At 47.7% G+C, this 14306-nt stretch overlaps 1 protein-coding gene across 1 annotated transcript in view; it reads left to right on the top strand.

The window, feature by feature from the left end:
• Positions 1-14306, top strand: part of TRPC4 (transient receptor potential cation channel subfamily C member 4) — a 130963-nt gene that overhangs the window by 92627 nt on the left and 24030 nt on the right. Inside the window, exon 5 of the mRNA XM_056848067.1 lies at positions 5871-6010. Within this exon, the coding sequence (XP_056704045.1) occupies positions 5871-6010 (140 nt within the window). The remainder of the gene's footprint in view (positions 1-5870; positions 6011-14306) is intronic.

Genomic DNA, 14306 nt, shown 5'->3' with positions numbered 1-14306 from the left:
GAGCGGCGGAGGCTAATCTGGTGAACAGGGTTGGTTTCTCCACTCCTCCACATGAAGCCAGCTGGGTGACCTTGGGCAAGTCACAGTCGTCTCCGAATTCTCTCAGCCCCACCTGCCTCACAAGATGTCTGTTGTGGGGAGGCGAAGGGAAGGTGCTTGTAAGCCGCTTTGAGTCTTCTTTAAGTGGTAGAGAAAGTCGGCATATAAAAACCAACTCTTTTTCTTCTCCTCCTCCTCCTTTTCCTCTTCTTCTTCTTCTTTGGAGGTGCCGCGGCAGCGCCTCAGCTACTCCGTCCCCAGCCGCCGCAAAGCTTAAGAATGAACTGCCTGCCTCTGGCCCCGGTTGCTTCCCTACAGCCACCGGTGGTGCTGCGGCCCCGCGGCCTTTCCCTGTCTGAATCGACCCAGAGAGCCATTCATTCAGTAGCAGTGCCAGATGGCGCAACCAGACTCCATGGAGGTTAATGAGTCCGTGCAGGGCTGAGACAGCTGTGAAAATTGTAAAGATGGCCCTGTCGGCAGGGGGGAAGGAAATTTGGCCATCGTACTATTTAAAGAAACAGCTTGGGTGTCATGTCAAAAGTGAATCACTTCCAGATATTTTTTTTTTTGGGGGGGGGGAATAATATGTATCATAGAGCACTCAGACAGAATAACTAATTCTAGTGTTTAAAAAGCCTGTGCCTCTGTAAAAGCAGGACTCCCCAGAGCGAATGCCGCGTACCTTTGCTGCTTCATTATTGCCGATCAGCCGCTAAAATATCATTTTAATGGAGCGCGAAGAAAAGCTCCTGCGGAGAACGGAGGCATTTGGGGGAGCTGCACATCTCATGCCAGCAAAATCAGAGTGTCTTCTTCCCCTCCTGGGATTTGTTTCACAGGGGGGGGGGGCAGAAGTCCAGACTTCGACCTCTCATGTGCCTCAACTAGGGTGGCTGTCGAATTTTGCAAGCTTGTTTGGTCAGTGCAGGTTATCCCCATTATGAATTCGCTTCTCCCGTATGCAAACCTCTGAATCTTTATTCCGGTTCCTTTTTCAGTTTCCTGGCACCAGATTTTTCTAGTAAAATATAGCATTTTTTTCAGGGTTATTTGTGTGCCAGCAAGTCAACATTACACCTTGTCCTGGATGACCCAGGCTAACTTGATCTCATCAGATCTCAGAAGCTAAGCAGGATCCATCCTGGTTAGAACTTAAAACTTGGATGGGAGATCACCAGGGAAGACCAGGGTTGTTGTGCAGAGGTAGACAATGGCAAACCACCAATTGTCAGATCTTGGAACCTAAGCAGGATCCATCCTGGTTAGAACTTGGATGGGAGACCACCAAGGAAGTCCAGGGTTGCTGTGCAGAGGTAGACCATGGCAAACCACCATTGTTTGATCTTGGAAGCTAAGCAGGGTTAGAGGTGGTTAGTAGTTGGATGGAAGAACACCAAGGAAATCCAGGGTTGTTACACAGAAGTAGGCAGAAGTAGGCAGTGGTCTAACCACCTCTGTTCGTCTCTTGCCTTGAAAACCCTATGGGGTCACCATAAGCCACCTGTGACTCGACAGCATTTTCCACCACCACCAAGTCAACATTATGCATACATGGTATGTATAAATTGCATGTTAAAGGCATAAGAGAAGCAAACCGATTATTAGTTCGAGCCACAACAATGTCCAGATAGACCAAAGACAATCACCGTGACAGTATGTGGAAATGACAAAAGAACATGTTTGACTAAAAAAAAAACATGTGCATTGTTAAAAGTAGAATGTGTCACATGGACAAGGTCAGCCCATGGGCTTTTGGCACCCTAGGCCAGCCATTAGCCTGGTACCTCTCACCCCCACAGCCTGGGCCTACGCAGACCCAGGTGGGGGGAGGAGGAGGAGGAGGAGGAGATGAAGATGATGATGATGGTTTTTCTATGCCGACTTTCTCTTCCACTTAAGGAAGAATCACAGTGGCTTACAATCACCTTCCCTTCCCCTCCACACTGCAGACACCGTGTGAGGTAGGTGGGGCTGAGAGAGATGTGACTAGCCCAGGGTCCTTCAGCTGGCTTCATGAGGAGGAGTAGGGAAGCAAATCCAGTTCACCAGATTAGTGTCCACCACTCACGTGGAGGAGTGGGGAATCAAACCCGGTTCTCCAGATCAGAGTCCACCGTTTCAAACCGCCGCTCTTAACCACTACACCAGGCTGGCTCTATAAAGAACTGCCACCACCCGTGAGCCAGGTGGTGGTAGAGGGACTGCCAGCCAACTGCTCCTCCTCCTTTCCTCCTTCATGGAGGGAAAGCAGGCAAGGCGACCTGCCATGGCCCAGGGTTGCATGGACACGACGAGCAGGCAAGGTGCCGCTTGCCTCTAGCCTGCAAGCCAGGTGGGCTTGTAGCCGAGCCACAGCTGAGCAGAAGCTGGCAGTCCCCTGTTCTTCCTCTCTTTGGCAGGTCTGGGAAAGGTAGGCCAGGCGAGCATCACAGTAGTATTTTTCTTTCCAATCTCTTCACGGAGCACTAGGAGAGGCTTCGCGGAGCACCAAGTGCTCCGTGGAGCACAGTTTTGGAACCCCTGCTCTGGAGTAACTGCTTGTCTACTGTGTGAGGCGGGATGCTGGAGTAGATGGACCCCTGGTCTGATCCAGCAGGGCTCTTCTTCTGTTCATAAGGCTATCTGAGACACACCATAGCATTTCCCCGGAGGTCCATGTTTGTGCAGCGGGAAAACAGAACATTCCCTAGAAAGAGCAGGACGGCTTGCATGCAACCCCAACATTAAAAAAAAAACATTTGCATTCTGCTGTAGGAATAACACTTTCCCCCAGTTTTCTTACCAGCAGCCATTAATACTTGAACTAATCCATTGTCGGTGGTTGTGAACCAGGGGCATTAAATTGCCATTTTTCCATTTATAGTCTTTAAGAGCCCCAAATTAGACTAGAATGAATGCCTCGCGCTCTCTCCAGGCGACGCTCGGTGCTTTATCAGAGCCCCTGTAAGCTCCTCCGGAATCATTATTTTTTCCAGCTTATGTCAGGCGAGGTGTACAATTTTGTAGCCTTTTAAAATTCGCCCTGATTGTTGCCAAGCAAAGCTTCCTGTATGCGTGAGATCCAGGTAGTCCTTTTCCCAGCAGGTGCATCCTGCATCATGTATGACTGTTGCTGAAAAGAAAGACATTGTTCATGACAGACATTCAGGGGCCTTCTTCGCCAACTGCAAAATGGCACTTTTCTGCCATTTCTCTCAAGTGTCATTCGACTTGCGGGGCTCTGTCAGGGTGCCCGCTGGGGTCGATGGATCCAGTCTGTATATTAACCCCTCTCCAGGCCTTGCTTCACAGGCTTCAAACCAAAGAGGGAGACTGCACTGAGTTGCAGAGCTGTCTCTCATAATACTAGAACGTGGGGACATCTGTCGAAGCTGGAGGATGAGCGATTCAAAACAGATAAAAGGAAGGTTTTTTTTTTCACACAACACATCGTTAACTTGTGGAACTCCCTGCCCCAGGAGGCGGTGATGGCTGCCAACTTGGAAGGCTTGAAGAGGGGACGTGTTCATGGAGGAGAGGGGTATTCATGGATACGAGTCAAAATGGATACTAGCCACAATGCAGACCTATTCTCTCCAGGATCAGATGAGCATGTCTGTTATATTTGATGTTGTGGAACAAGGCAGGATAATGCTGCAGCCGTGTTGCTTGTGGGCTTCCTAGAGGCACCTGGTTGGCCACGGTGTGAACAGACGGTTGGACTTGATGGGCCTGATCCAGTATGGCCTCTCCTATTTTCTCTGTTGGCTGTCAGAGTCGACCTCACCTCAGTCCGACTCCACAGCTCACTCCTCCTCGGCCTCTGCACCCTCCTGTTTATATATCTCAATCCCCGCCCCCTTGTGGTCCTCCCCTTCCTGTGTCCCGCCCCCAACCGAGGGTACATAGGCCCTCATTAGTCAGCTTGCTCTTGGAAGCATCTCGCCCAGCCTTCTCTGTTGTGGCCGCCTTCTTCCTGACGCCACCTGGGGGCTCCAGCTGGTTGTCAGGTGCGTGGGTGGCCATGTGCTTCGGCTCGACACTGACGCGACCTGAGCAAGTCAGCGGATTGGCGGAGTTGCGGCCGGCCACTTGATTCTGCCGTAGGGTTGACAACCCCCAGGTAATAGCTGGAGATCTCCTGCTATCACAACTGATCTTCAGCCGATAGATCATAAATTGTCACCTGCACAACGGTCCTCGTAAAAAAACAATTCTACCCTTGATTGATAAAATGAAATCTCTGTATGCCAGTTTTTTGTTGAAAGATACTATTCCTGAAGTCACTTTAAAGGTGGCGGAATTTTTGATGGAAGTTGTCAATATAAGGTCTAAAGTCTAAACCATATTTAAATCGAAAATGTATGGACAGTGAATTTTGTGTACTGCTTACGTCATGTTTCTGAGTATATGCCAATAAAGGTCGATTGATAGAGATCAGTTCCCCTGGAGAAAATGGCCGCTTTGGCCATTGGACTCTATGGCATTGTAGTCCCTCTCCCCCAAACCCAGCCCTCCTCAGGCTCTGCCCCAAAAACCTCCTGCCAGTGGCTACCCTAGTCTGCCATGACTGTGGCCGCTCAGTCCCTGGGCTGTTCCCGGCCATCTGTGCATCTCGGGTTGGCTCAAGTTTTTTGAGGGCGGAGCCTGAGGAGGGCGGGGTTTGAGGAGGGGAGGGACTTCAATGCCATAGATTCCAATGGCCAAAGTTGCCATTTTCTCCAGGGAAACTGATTTCTATCAGCTGGAGATCAGTTGTAATAGCAGGAAATCTCCAACTAATACCTGGAGGTTGGCAAGCCTAGTTAGAGGGGAGTGCATCTCGTGACACAACTAGAAAAGACGAAGGGTCCACGGCTGCGACATTTTTGGTGTCCTTCTATAAAGAGGTCCGTTAGCAGAAAGGTACAGCCTGCTGACTTCCACATAGCCTCTTGCCTACATAGTGGTGGTGGTGGGAAGTGACGTCAAGTGTCAGCCCACTTACGGCAGCCCTCATGGGTTTTCAAGGCAAGAGATATCCAGAGGTGGTTTGTGATTGCCTGCCTCTGCATAGCAGCCCTGGTCTTCCTTGGTTGTCCCCCATCCAAGTCAAGTTACAGACGACTTATGGCGACCCTGTAGAGCAGGGGTGTCGAACCCAACTGCAACAAGGGCCAGATGTGACATAAATGTCACTTGGTTGGGCCGGGCCGGGCCCCGCCAGCCCATATCAAGAGTGGAGGGGGTGGCGGCCTCTGCTGGCTCGCGGGCCGGATAAAAGCTCTCAAGGGGCTGAATCCGGCCTGTGGGCCGTATGTTTGACACCCCTACCATAGAGTTTTCAAGGCCAGAGACAAACAGGTGGTTAGTCATTGCCTGCGTTTGCATAGCAGCCGTGGTCTTCCTTTGTGGTCCCCCATCTCAGTCAAGTCATCGCCAATTTATGGCAACCCTGTAGTTTTTTCAATGCCAGAGACAAGCAGAGGGGGTTTGCCAGTGCAGCAACCATGGACTTCCTTGCTGGTCTCCCATCCAAATACTAACCAGGGCCAACCCTGGCCCTACATAGTAGTCATGGAACTAAATGGCAGTTCGTGCAGTTCATGGAACGAAATTGTATGGCTTGGGAAGCCGAGGAGAAGCCATTGTGTTACTTATGGAAAGAAGGCACAGTCCACACAGAAATTCTCTTGACAAGTCTGTTGGACCAAAGAGACTTGGCTCTAAGTCAGCTCTTTCAGGGGGACGTTTTAGCATGCCTTGGTTATTACGGAAACGTGAACTGCAGACCACAAAGGATGGCTGATAAGGCTAAAAGAATCGTGCTCTTGTTATAGCTAAACTTTTTTTTTTGTTTACATTTGCAGGCTTTATATGGGGTGAAATTAAACAAATGTGGGACGGCGGACTTCAGGATTACATCCACGACTGGTGGAACCTGATGGACTTTGTAATGAACTCCTTATACCTGGCGACTATTTCGTTGAAAATTGTCGCCTATTCAAAGGTAATTAGCCGAACGCAATGTTGTCTGTGAGTCGTTCCCTCTACGATGTGATTCTGTTGTCCCTTTGTTTCCCAAAATGCTTTGGCTTCATGGTGACCGTGTGATGCCGTTGAAGTGACCAGTCGCTCCATCTTGAGGGTCTACAAAAAAAAGACGGGAAGGGATTTTCTTGAACGAGAATCTTGGGAGTCTTTGTGAACATTTATTTTTGAATTACAGTTTGGGAAGCGCTTTGAGCCATAAAAGGATTTTGTTGTTTGTATTTGGAGATGCACAACGATGTAACTTTCTTTTTTAGCAAGCATGATGCCACAAACATGGATTTTGTCATTGGGGTTGTGTCTCCACACAAGAGCAAGAAAGCTCACAGCTGGTGGAGCTATGGCCGGAATTCAGGCTCCTTTCCCCTCTCTGGACTGCAGTCTTCTCCACTCAGCAGACTGGAGACACCCCCCACCCTGGGCATACCAGAGTGGCACTTGGCCATAGGACCGAGTCCTATGAGGACAGGTTGAAGGAGCTAAGTATGTTTAGCCTGAAGAGGAGAAGACTGAGAGGGGATATGATAACCGTCTTCAAGTACTGGAAGGGCTGTCATGCAGAAGATGGTGCCGAGTTGTTTTCTGTTGCCCCAGAAGGTCGGACCAGAACCAATGGGTTGAAATTAAATCAAAAGAGTTTCCGTCTAGACATTAGGAAGAATTTTCTGACAGAGTGGTTCCTCAGAGGAACAGGCTTCCTTGGGAGGTGGTAAGTGCTCCTTCCCTGGAGGTTTTGAAGCAGAGGCTAGATGGCCATCTGTCAGCAGTGCTGATTCTATGATCTTAGGCAAATGATGAGAGGGAGGGCATCTTGGCCATCTTCTGGAGCAGGGGTCACTGGGTGTGTGCAGGGGAGGTAGTTGTGAGTTTCCTGCGTTGTGCAGGGGGTTGGACTAGATGTCCCTAGCGGTCCCTTCCAACTTTATGAATCTATGATTCTATTTCACACTTTGGTCTGGACTTTGGGATCACGTCCCATGTGGGTCTGCCGACCCCGGTCGCTGCTTCACGTTCCCGGATCACCAGAGAGGCCTAGTGTCCAGTTAACACAAGCAACAGGTTTTATCTGCACGTAGAGCTTCCTCCATAAGATAAACATTTGAGGACTTACGAGGGCAGCAAAGAAAGTTTTGATACAACCAGTAACATTTTGGTTACTGGTTTGCGCGTCTACATCGCCGCCCCGTTTGGCTAAAGTGGAAATTCGGTGCAAACGTAGAATTCCAAGGGAAGCCGAAAGAGTTTCTATTAGACAGGCCCAAATTCTCCACTGGGCTTGGTGGTTGGTGAAGTCCTTCCTGGCTTCACGGCATGCAGACCTCCTCTCTTCCTCTTGGAATTTTGTGTTTGCTGACCGGATTGTTGCTCTCTGCATCTGCCCTGCTGCGGTTCAATTCCAGATGTTCTTTGGATCTGTTGCTCCAAAAGGTCGGACCAGAACCAATGGGTTGAAATTAAATCAAAAGAGTTTCCATCTAGACATTAGGAAGAATTTTCTAACAGTTAGAGCGGTTCCTCGGTGGAACAGGCTACCTTGGGAGGTGGTGAGCTCTCCTTCCCTGGAGGTTTTTAAGAAGAGGCTAGATGGCCATCTATCAGCAATGCCAATTCTATGACCTTTGGCAGATGATGAGAGGGAGGGCATCTTGGGCATCTTCTGGGCATGGAGTGGGGGTCACTGGGGGTGTGGGGGGGAGGTAGTTGTGAATTTCCTGCATTGTGCAGGGGGTTGGACTAGATGACCCTGGTGGTCCCTTCTAACTCTATGATTCACAGAAGGTTGCATTCACTAGCCCAATGACAAGGCTTCCGTGAGCAGAATGATTTGTCATTCGGAAAACAAGTCGTAATATGCTAGCGGCAGACTCTCTCGTCTGGTCACACAAATCATGCGATGCATTTCTGATGTCCAATTACTGTTCATTTCAACAACAATTATCTTGCAATCTCTTCCGGCACCAGCGTGGATTGGGGAGACGGGGTCTGCGATGACAGACATGCATTCCCATTTAAAGGAATTTCTTTTCATTGACAAGATTGGCCATCTTTACTCTCCAAATTAAATTGCAGTCAGATTTAGATTTTTTTTTTTGTCTGAAATTTTACCTTCTTAGTAGCTGGTATAAATAGCCGTTTTATGGCATTGAGAAAATGTAACAGTCTTCAACCCACAAAGCTGTTTTCCACTGGTAATGCCAAGAAGAAGAAGAGTTGGTTTTTATATACTGCTTTTTCTCTATCTTTAAAGAGTCTCAAAGCGGCTTACAATCGCCTTCCCTTCCCCGCCCACAACAGGCACCTTGTGAGGTCGGTGGGGCTGAGAGAGCTCTAAGAGAGCTGTGATTAGCCCAAGGTCACCCAGCTGGCTTCATGCAGAGGAGTGGGGACTAGAACACCAATTCTCCAGAGCAGAGTCCACCGCTCATGTGGAGGGGCTGTGGCTCAGTGGTAAAGCCTCTGCTTGGCATACAGAAGGACCCAGGTTCAATCTCCGGCCTCTCTAGTTAAAGGGACTAGGCAGGTAGGTGATGTAAAAGACCCCACCTGAGACCCTGATAAAGGCTGGGCGTGACACAGACCGGGCCAAGCAACTATTCTGTGGGAGGAAGAAACACAGTGCCCTGTCGCCAGTTGACTCTACACACACACAAACACACACCCCTCTAAAGGTCTCAGAGGGAGGGGCTTTGGTGATGACATCAGAAGCAGAAGCAGAAGAAGAAGAAGAAGAAGAGTTGGTTTTTATATGCCGACTTTCTCTACCACTTAAGGGAGAATCAAACCGGCTTAGAATCACTTTCCCCTCCCCACAACAGACACCCTGTGAGGTAGGTAGGGCTGAGAGAGCTCTAACAAAGCTGTGACTTGCCCAAGGTCACCCAGCCTGCTTCGTGTGGAGGAGTGGGGAAACAAATCCAGTTCACCAGATTAGCCTCCGCCGCTCATGTGGAGGAGTGGGGAATCGAATCCGGTTCTCCAGATCAGAGTCCATCACTCCGAACCACCGCTCTTAACCACTACACCACACTGGCTTTAGTAAAACACATGCTAAGTATGCATTTTCCAAAAACAAATATTTATAGTCTAGTATAGTATTTATTTATTCATTGACAGCAAGTCACAACACACATAGATTAGTATGGGGACCCTATGCTCGTGTGGGCCCCCCGGTTTAACTGCCCAGCGTGTCCATGCATTAAGACAGCCCTGCGGGAAAGCTGTGTATAACTTAAGAGCAGGAAGAAGGGCAAATCAGGAAGCCAGTAATGTGTTAGATTGCTTATTAAACAAGCTTTTTCCAGCTCAGCTGCTCTTTCTACCGTTCATACCATTCATGAAGAATCCCTTGCCTCTATTTATCAGAAATTAGAAAGAACTACTGATTCCCTAGAATAACACAGAGACCGCTGTGCACAGAACCACTTTATCCAAATCATGCAGCGATTCTACTAATCAGAACAGAGAGCTTTGCGAGCAACGTGGTCAACCATGCATCTTCCCTGCTTGGCAGCATCCGATTTTTGATTAGCTGAATGGTTTGTTTCATTGCCCTGCTGAGTTGCTGACATTTTGAGTCGTTTGCCTCTATACCATGGTGGTGTTCAGCGTGGAGGCTGGCTGGGTCGCTGCTGCTAGGGCGTGCTGGGAGCTCACAGGCTCGCTTGAACTATGTGTGCCCAAGGTCACCATGGTCTGGGCATCCATCATCTCCAGGAGTTCTGCAATCATTCATCACTCTGGCATATGCTCAAAACCGTCTAGGTCAAACTACCATTCCCAGCTGGTGCATTGACTGGATTTATGCCTTCCAAAGAATACACAAAGGCCATTTATGCTTGGGCTGAAGTGCCCTGCATTGTTGTTTTTTAGTTCTTCACTCTGAACCGTCATTCCAGAAGTCACTGTGAAGCTGGCGCATACCTGCTTTGCATTTCTTAAGAGCCCCTTTAATGCGACCTTTTGTATTTCCTCCAACCCCACCTCGAAGCATCCACTCAAGGAAGCATGAAGAATCACAGCCGCGGGGTTAGCTATGCAAACGATGATTGCTAATGGCTATGCAAACAAAGGAGCAGGCAAGTGGAAAGGGGTGGAATTTGTTTGACTTTCTCCTCCTGCATTGGGACCGTGAATAGGCGTTTTAAAGGTGGGCTTTTAAAAAAGGAGCTTTGAGCGAGCATCAAAATCGACCCTGCGTAAATGGCCAAACCAGAAGGATACAAACATATGCAAACACACTTGGCTTTGGGAGTTAGGAAGGGAGAAAAACAGGGAAGAGAGAGGAAAACGGTTCATCTTTTATCGCATCACATCCCCAGCAAGACTGAGGCCAACTGTAAGTAGAGGGTGGCTTTTGTCCTCTTGGATGTGTTGTAGGAGACAGCCACCAATGACCAGGGGGGGCGGGCATCCATTGCAAAGTATGTAGGCATATAAAGGTTTTAGTTTATCAGGCAGACAAGTAATTGTGGGGGGGAGCTTTATAAAATTATGTTGTGGAGTGGAGAAAGTGGACAGATGCCATTTCTGCTTGGTAATTAGCAGTGCATTCCAGGCTGAAGTGCCCCGAATATTTGGTTTTTTTTAGTTTTTCACGCTGAACTGTCATTCAGGAAGTGACTGCAAAGCCGGCGCATACCTGCTCCGCATTTCTTAAGAGCCCCTGTAACGTGACCTTTTGTGTTTGCTCCGCCCCCGCCTCGAAGAATCCCCTCAAGGAAGCATGCAGAATTACAGCCACGCGTTAGCTATGCAAACGGCCATTGGCTAATGGAAGGAATGAAGGAGCAGGCGAGTTGGGGGGGTGGAATTTCTCCTTTTGCAGCAGGACGGTGAATAGGCATTTTAAAGGACTCGTTTTAAAAGGAGCTTTGAGCGACCATCAAAATTGATCCTGCAGAAATGGCCAGATGGATTTTTTTCTCCCTCTCCCATAGCACTCAGGTGTACCCAATGAAGTCGATGAGCTGTAGAATCAGGACAGACAGAAGGAAGAACTCCACTCCGAGAGGAATCGCCTTACGGAATTCACTGCAGCAGGATGTAGTGATGGGCACTGGCTTAACCAGCCTAAAAAAAACCCCGTGTTAAATCCACGGAGAAGAGGTCCATCAAAATCTACCAGCCTCGATGAGTAACCGAAACCTTCTTGTTTAGAGGCAGTAATACTTGGAATACTGTGTCCAGTTTTGGGCTCCACAATTTAAGAAGGATGTTGACAAGTTGGAGCATGTCCAGAGGAGGGCGACCAGAATGGTCAAAGGTCTGGAATCCATGCCCTATGCGGAGAGACTTAGGGAGTTGGGTTTGTTTAGTTTGGAGAAGAGAAGGTTGAGGGGAGACATGATAGCCATGTTTAAATATTTGAAGGGATGTCATGTTGATGAGGGAACTAGCTTGTTCTCTGTTGCTCCAGAGACTAGGACACCAAGTAATGGATTTAAACTAATAGAAAAGTGATTCCACCTAAACATTAGGAAAAACTTCCTGATGGTGAGGGCTGTTCTATGGTGGAATGCACTGCCTCGGAGGGTGGTGGAGTCCCCGTCTTTGGAGGTCTTTAAGCAGAGGCTGGATGGCCATCTGTCGGGAGTGCTTTGATTGTGGGATCCTGCATGGCAGGTGGAGGGTTGGGGTCACTGGGGATGTGGGGGGAGGTAGTTGTTAATTTCCTGCATTGTGCAGGGGGTTGGACTAGATGACCCTGGTGGTCCCTTCCAACTCTATGATTCTATGATTCTAACAGCTGAACATCAAGAAGACAAAAGTAATGACTACAGGAGACTTACACAGCTTTAAGGTTGACAATGAGGAAATTGAAATTGTTCAAGACTTTATATTCCTTGGCTTCATCATCAACCAAAAGGGAGACTGCAGCCAAGGAATCAGGAGACTGGGAAGGGCAGCCATGAAGGAGCTAGAAAAGATTCTTAAGTTTAAGGATGTGTCACTGGCCACCAAGATCAAGTTCATTCATGCCATCGTATTCCCCATTACTATGCATGGGTGTGAAAGCTGGACAATGCTGATAGGAAGAAAGTAGATTCCTTTGAAATGTGGTGTTGGAGAAGAGTGTTACGGATACCGTGGACTGCCAAAAAAACAAATCAGTGGGTTATAGATCAAATCAAGCCTGAACTGACCCTAGAAGCTAAAATGACTAAAGTGAAGCTATCGTATTTTGGTCACATTATGAGAAGACAAGAGTCACTGGAAAAGACAGTCATGCTAGGAAAAGTGGAGGGCAGCAGGAAAAAAGGAAGACCCAACAAGAGATGGATTGACTCAATAAAGGAAGCCATGGCCCTCAATTTGCAAGACCCGAGGAAGGCTGTTAAAGATAGGATGTTTTGGAGGACATTGATTCATAGGGTCGCCATGAGTCGGAAGCGACTTGACGGCACTTAACAGACACACACAACATGAATGCTGTTGTAATTCTGGGAGATATCTCAGGCCCTACCTGAAGTTTACACAATTAGACAGCATCAATATCACATAGAACTCTGAACAAGCAATAAGTCCTTACATAATTCCAGTTGCCCTCAATGCTCAGTGTTGCTAATATTGAATCAATTGCTTATTTTTCCTTATCTTATAGAACTAGCATAGCACAGCCAATATATTCCACAAATTCTTTGTATTCAGCACATATATACATACACATTAACACCAGTATCTACCCTTCACCATATGACTATAACACTAATTGATCATTAAAAACAATCTTATTCACAACATAGCATACAGCTTATTCTATAGTTACACATACAATATTGATGGCTATAAAAGCCTATATATATTTGCACTGATGGCTCACAAAGCCTATATGTAGTTGTACTGCAATCCCAAAGATTTGCACAAGTCAGTCCAATACTGGAAGTCCATATGATGTAGACAACAAGATGGACATTCTCCTCCAGAAGCTCATCAAGCGGTTTCTTATAGACAACTTCTTCAGTTGATTTGTTAGTTTCTTGACTTGCAATTTCCAGGTGCATGCATTCCTATGCCAGACTTTATAAATGTAGCTTGCTTTTACAAGTCTTTGTGTTCCTAGGCTGGATACAATAAGCTTATTTTTCCTTATTTGCATCATTCCCAAATCCATCCAATTTTCTCATATTTTCTTGACAGGGATTCACCTGTTTCGATAACATTTCTTCTTCAGAGAACATTAATGGACCATGTGAAGCTGTTATTTACAAACGTAAAATACATAACTTCTACTAATTCACTAAATTTAACAAAACCAACCATATTCTACCTGAAGTTTGGCAGCCCTAGATAGCAATGTGTAGCAACTGTCCCCCATCCATATTTCCCAACTCCTCCAATATTTCCCTTTCACTCTTGTGGCGTTCAGTGATGGTACACGAAGAAGAAGAGCTTGGTTTTATACCCCGCTTTTCTCTACCTTTAAGGAGTCTCAAAGCAGCTTACATTCACCTTCCCTTCCTCTCCCCACAGCAGACACCTTGTGAGGTAGGTGGGGCTGAGAGTGCACAGAGAGAACTGTGACTGGCCTAAGGTCACTCAGAAGGCTTCACGTGGAGGAGCGGGGATTCATTGTTTCTGCAGGAGAGACCTGCAGATACATGTAACTCCATGAAGTGCCAAGAACAACGAGTGGAAGAACAACGAACACAGAGAGAGGGGAGGGGTTAGAGGGCAGCGCCCAGTTTTAAGACAAAGTCCCATTCAAGGAGATAACACTTATACATACTTAGAGTGATTTAGTGCCCCCCCCCCAGTGTCCAGGCTTCAGAGTCACTCACTCATACGGCATACATCCACACAGTAGGTACAATTGGTTTATTTTGAGTAACAAAATGTTTAGAACTATATATGGGCTTTGTCCCCCTTCTGGGTGCACACCTTAACGTGGTGAGGGGGTTTGTGAGTGTCAGGGAAGCTGAGAGCAATACCGTAAGGGGTCTAGACTCTATCAAGAGACTAAACTCCTAGCAGAGTCACTCAAGACGGAATGGTCACAGCTGAGACACCAGACGAAGATGCATCCACCCCCTTAAGGGATCAATGGCCACATCCGCAGAAGAGAACAGGCAGTTCCAATGGGGACAGGGGTAGAGGAATCCCTGAAGGTTAGCTACTGGGCATCAGCAGTAGTGGAAGGTGACACTGGCGGAAGATCTTTCGTAGACAACGGCAGTGCCACTACGGCTAACTCTGGTTAGTACTGCGCAGAAGAAGGCACTGGTAAACCACTTCTGACCAACCTTTACCTTGAAAAC

The sequence above is a fragment of the Euleptes europaea genome, chromosome 4 (genome assembly GCF_029931775.1).
Source record: "Euleptes europaea isolate rEulEur1 chromosome 4, rEulEur1.hap1, whole genome shotgun sequence".
NCBI lineage: Eukaryota > Metazoa > Chordata > Lepidosauria > Squamata > Sphaerodactylidae > Euleptes > Euleptes europaea.
This window is presented reverse-complemented; position numbering and strand designations above follow the sequence as displayed.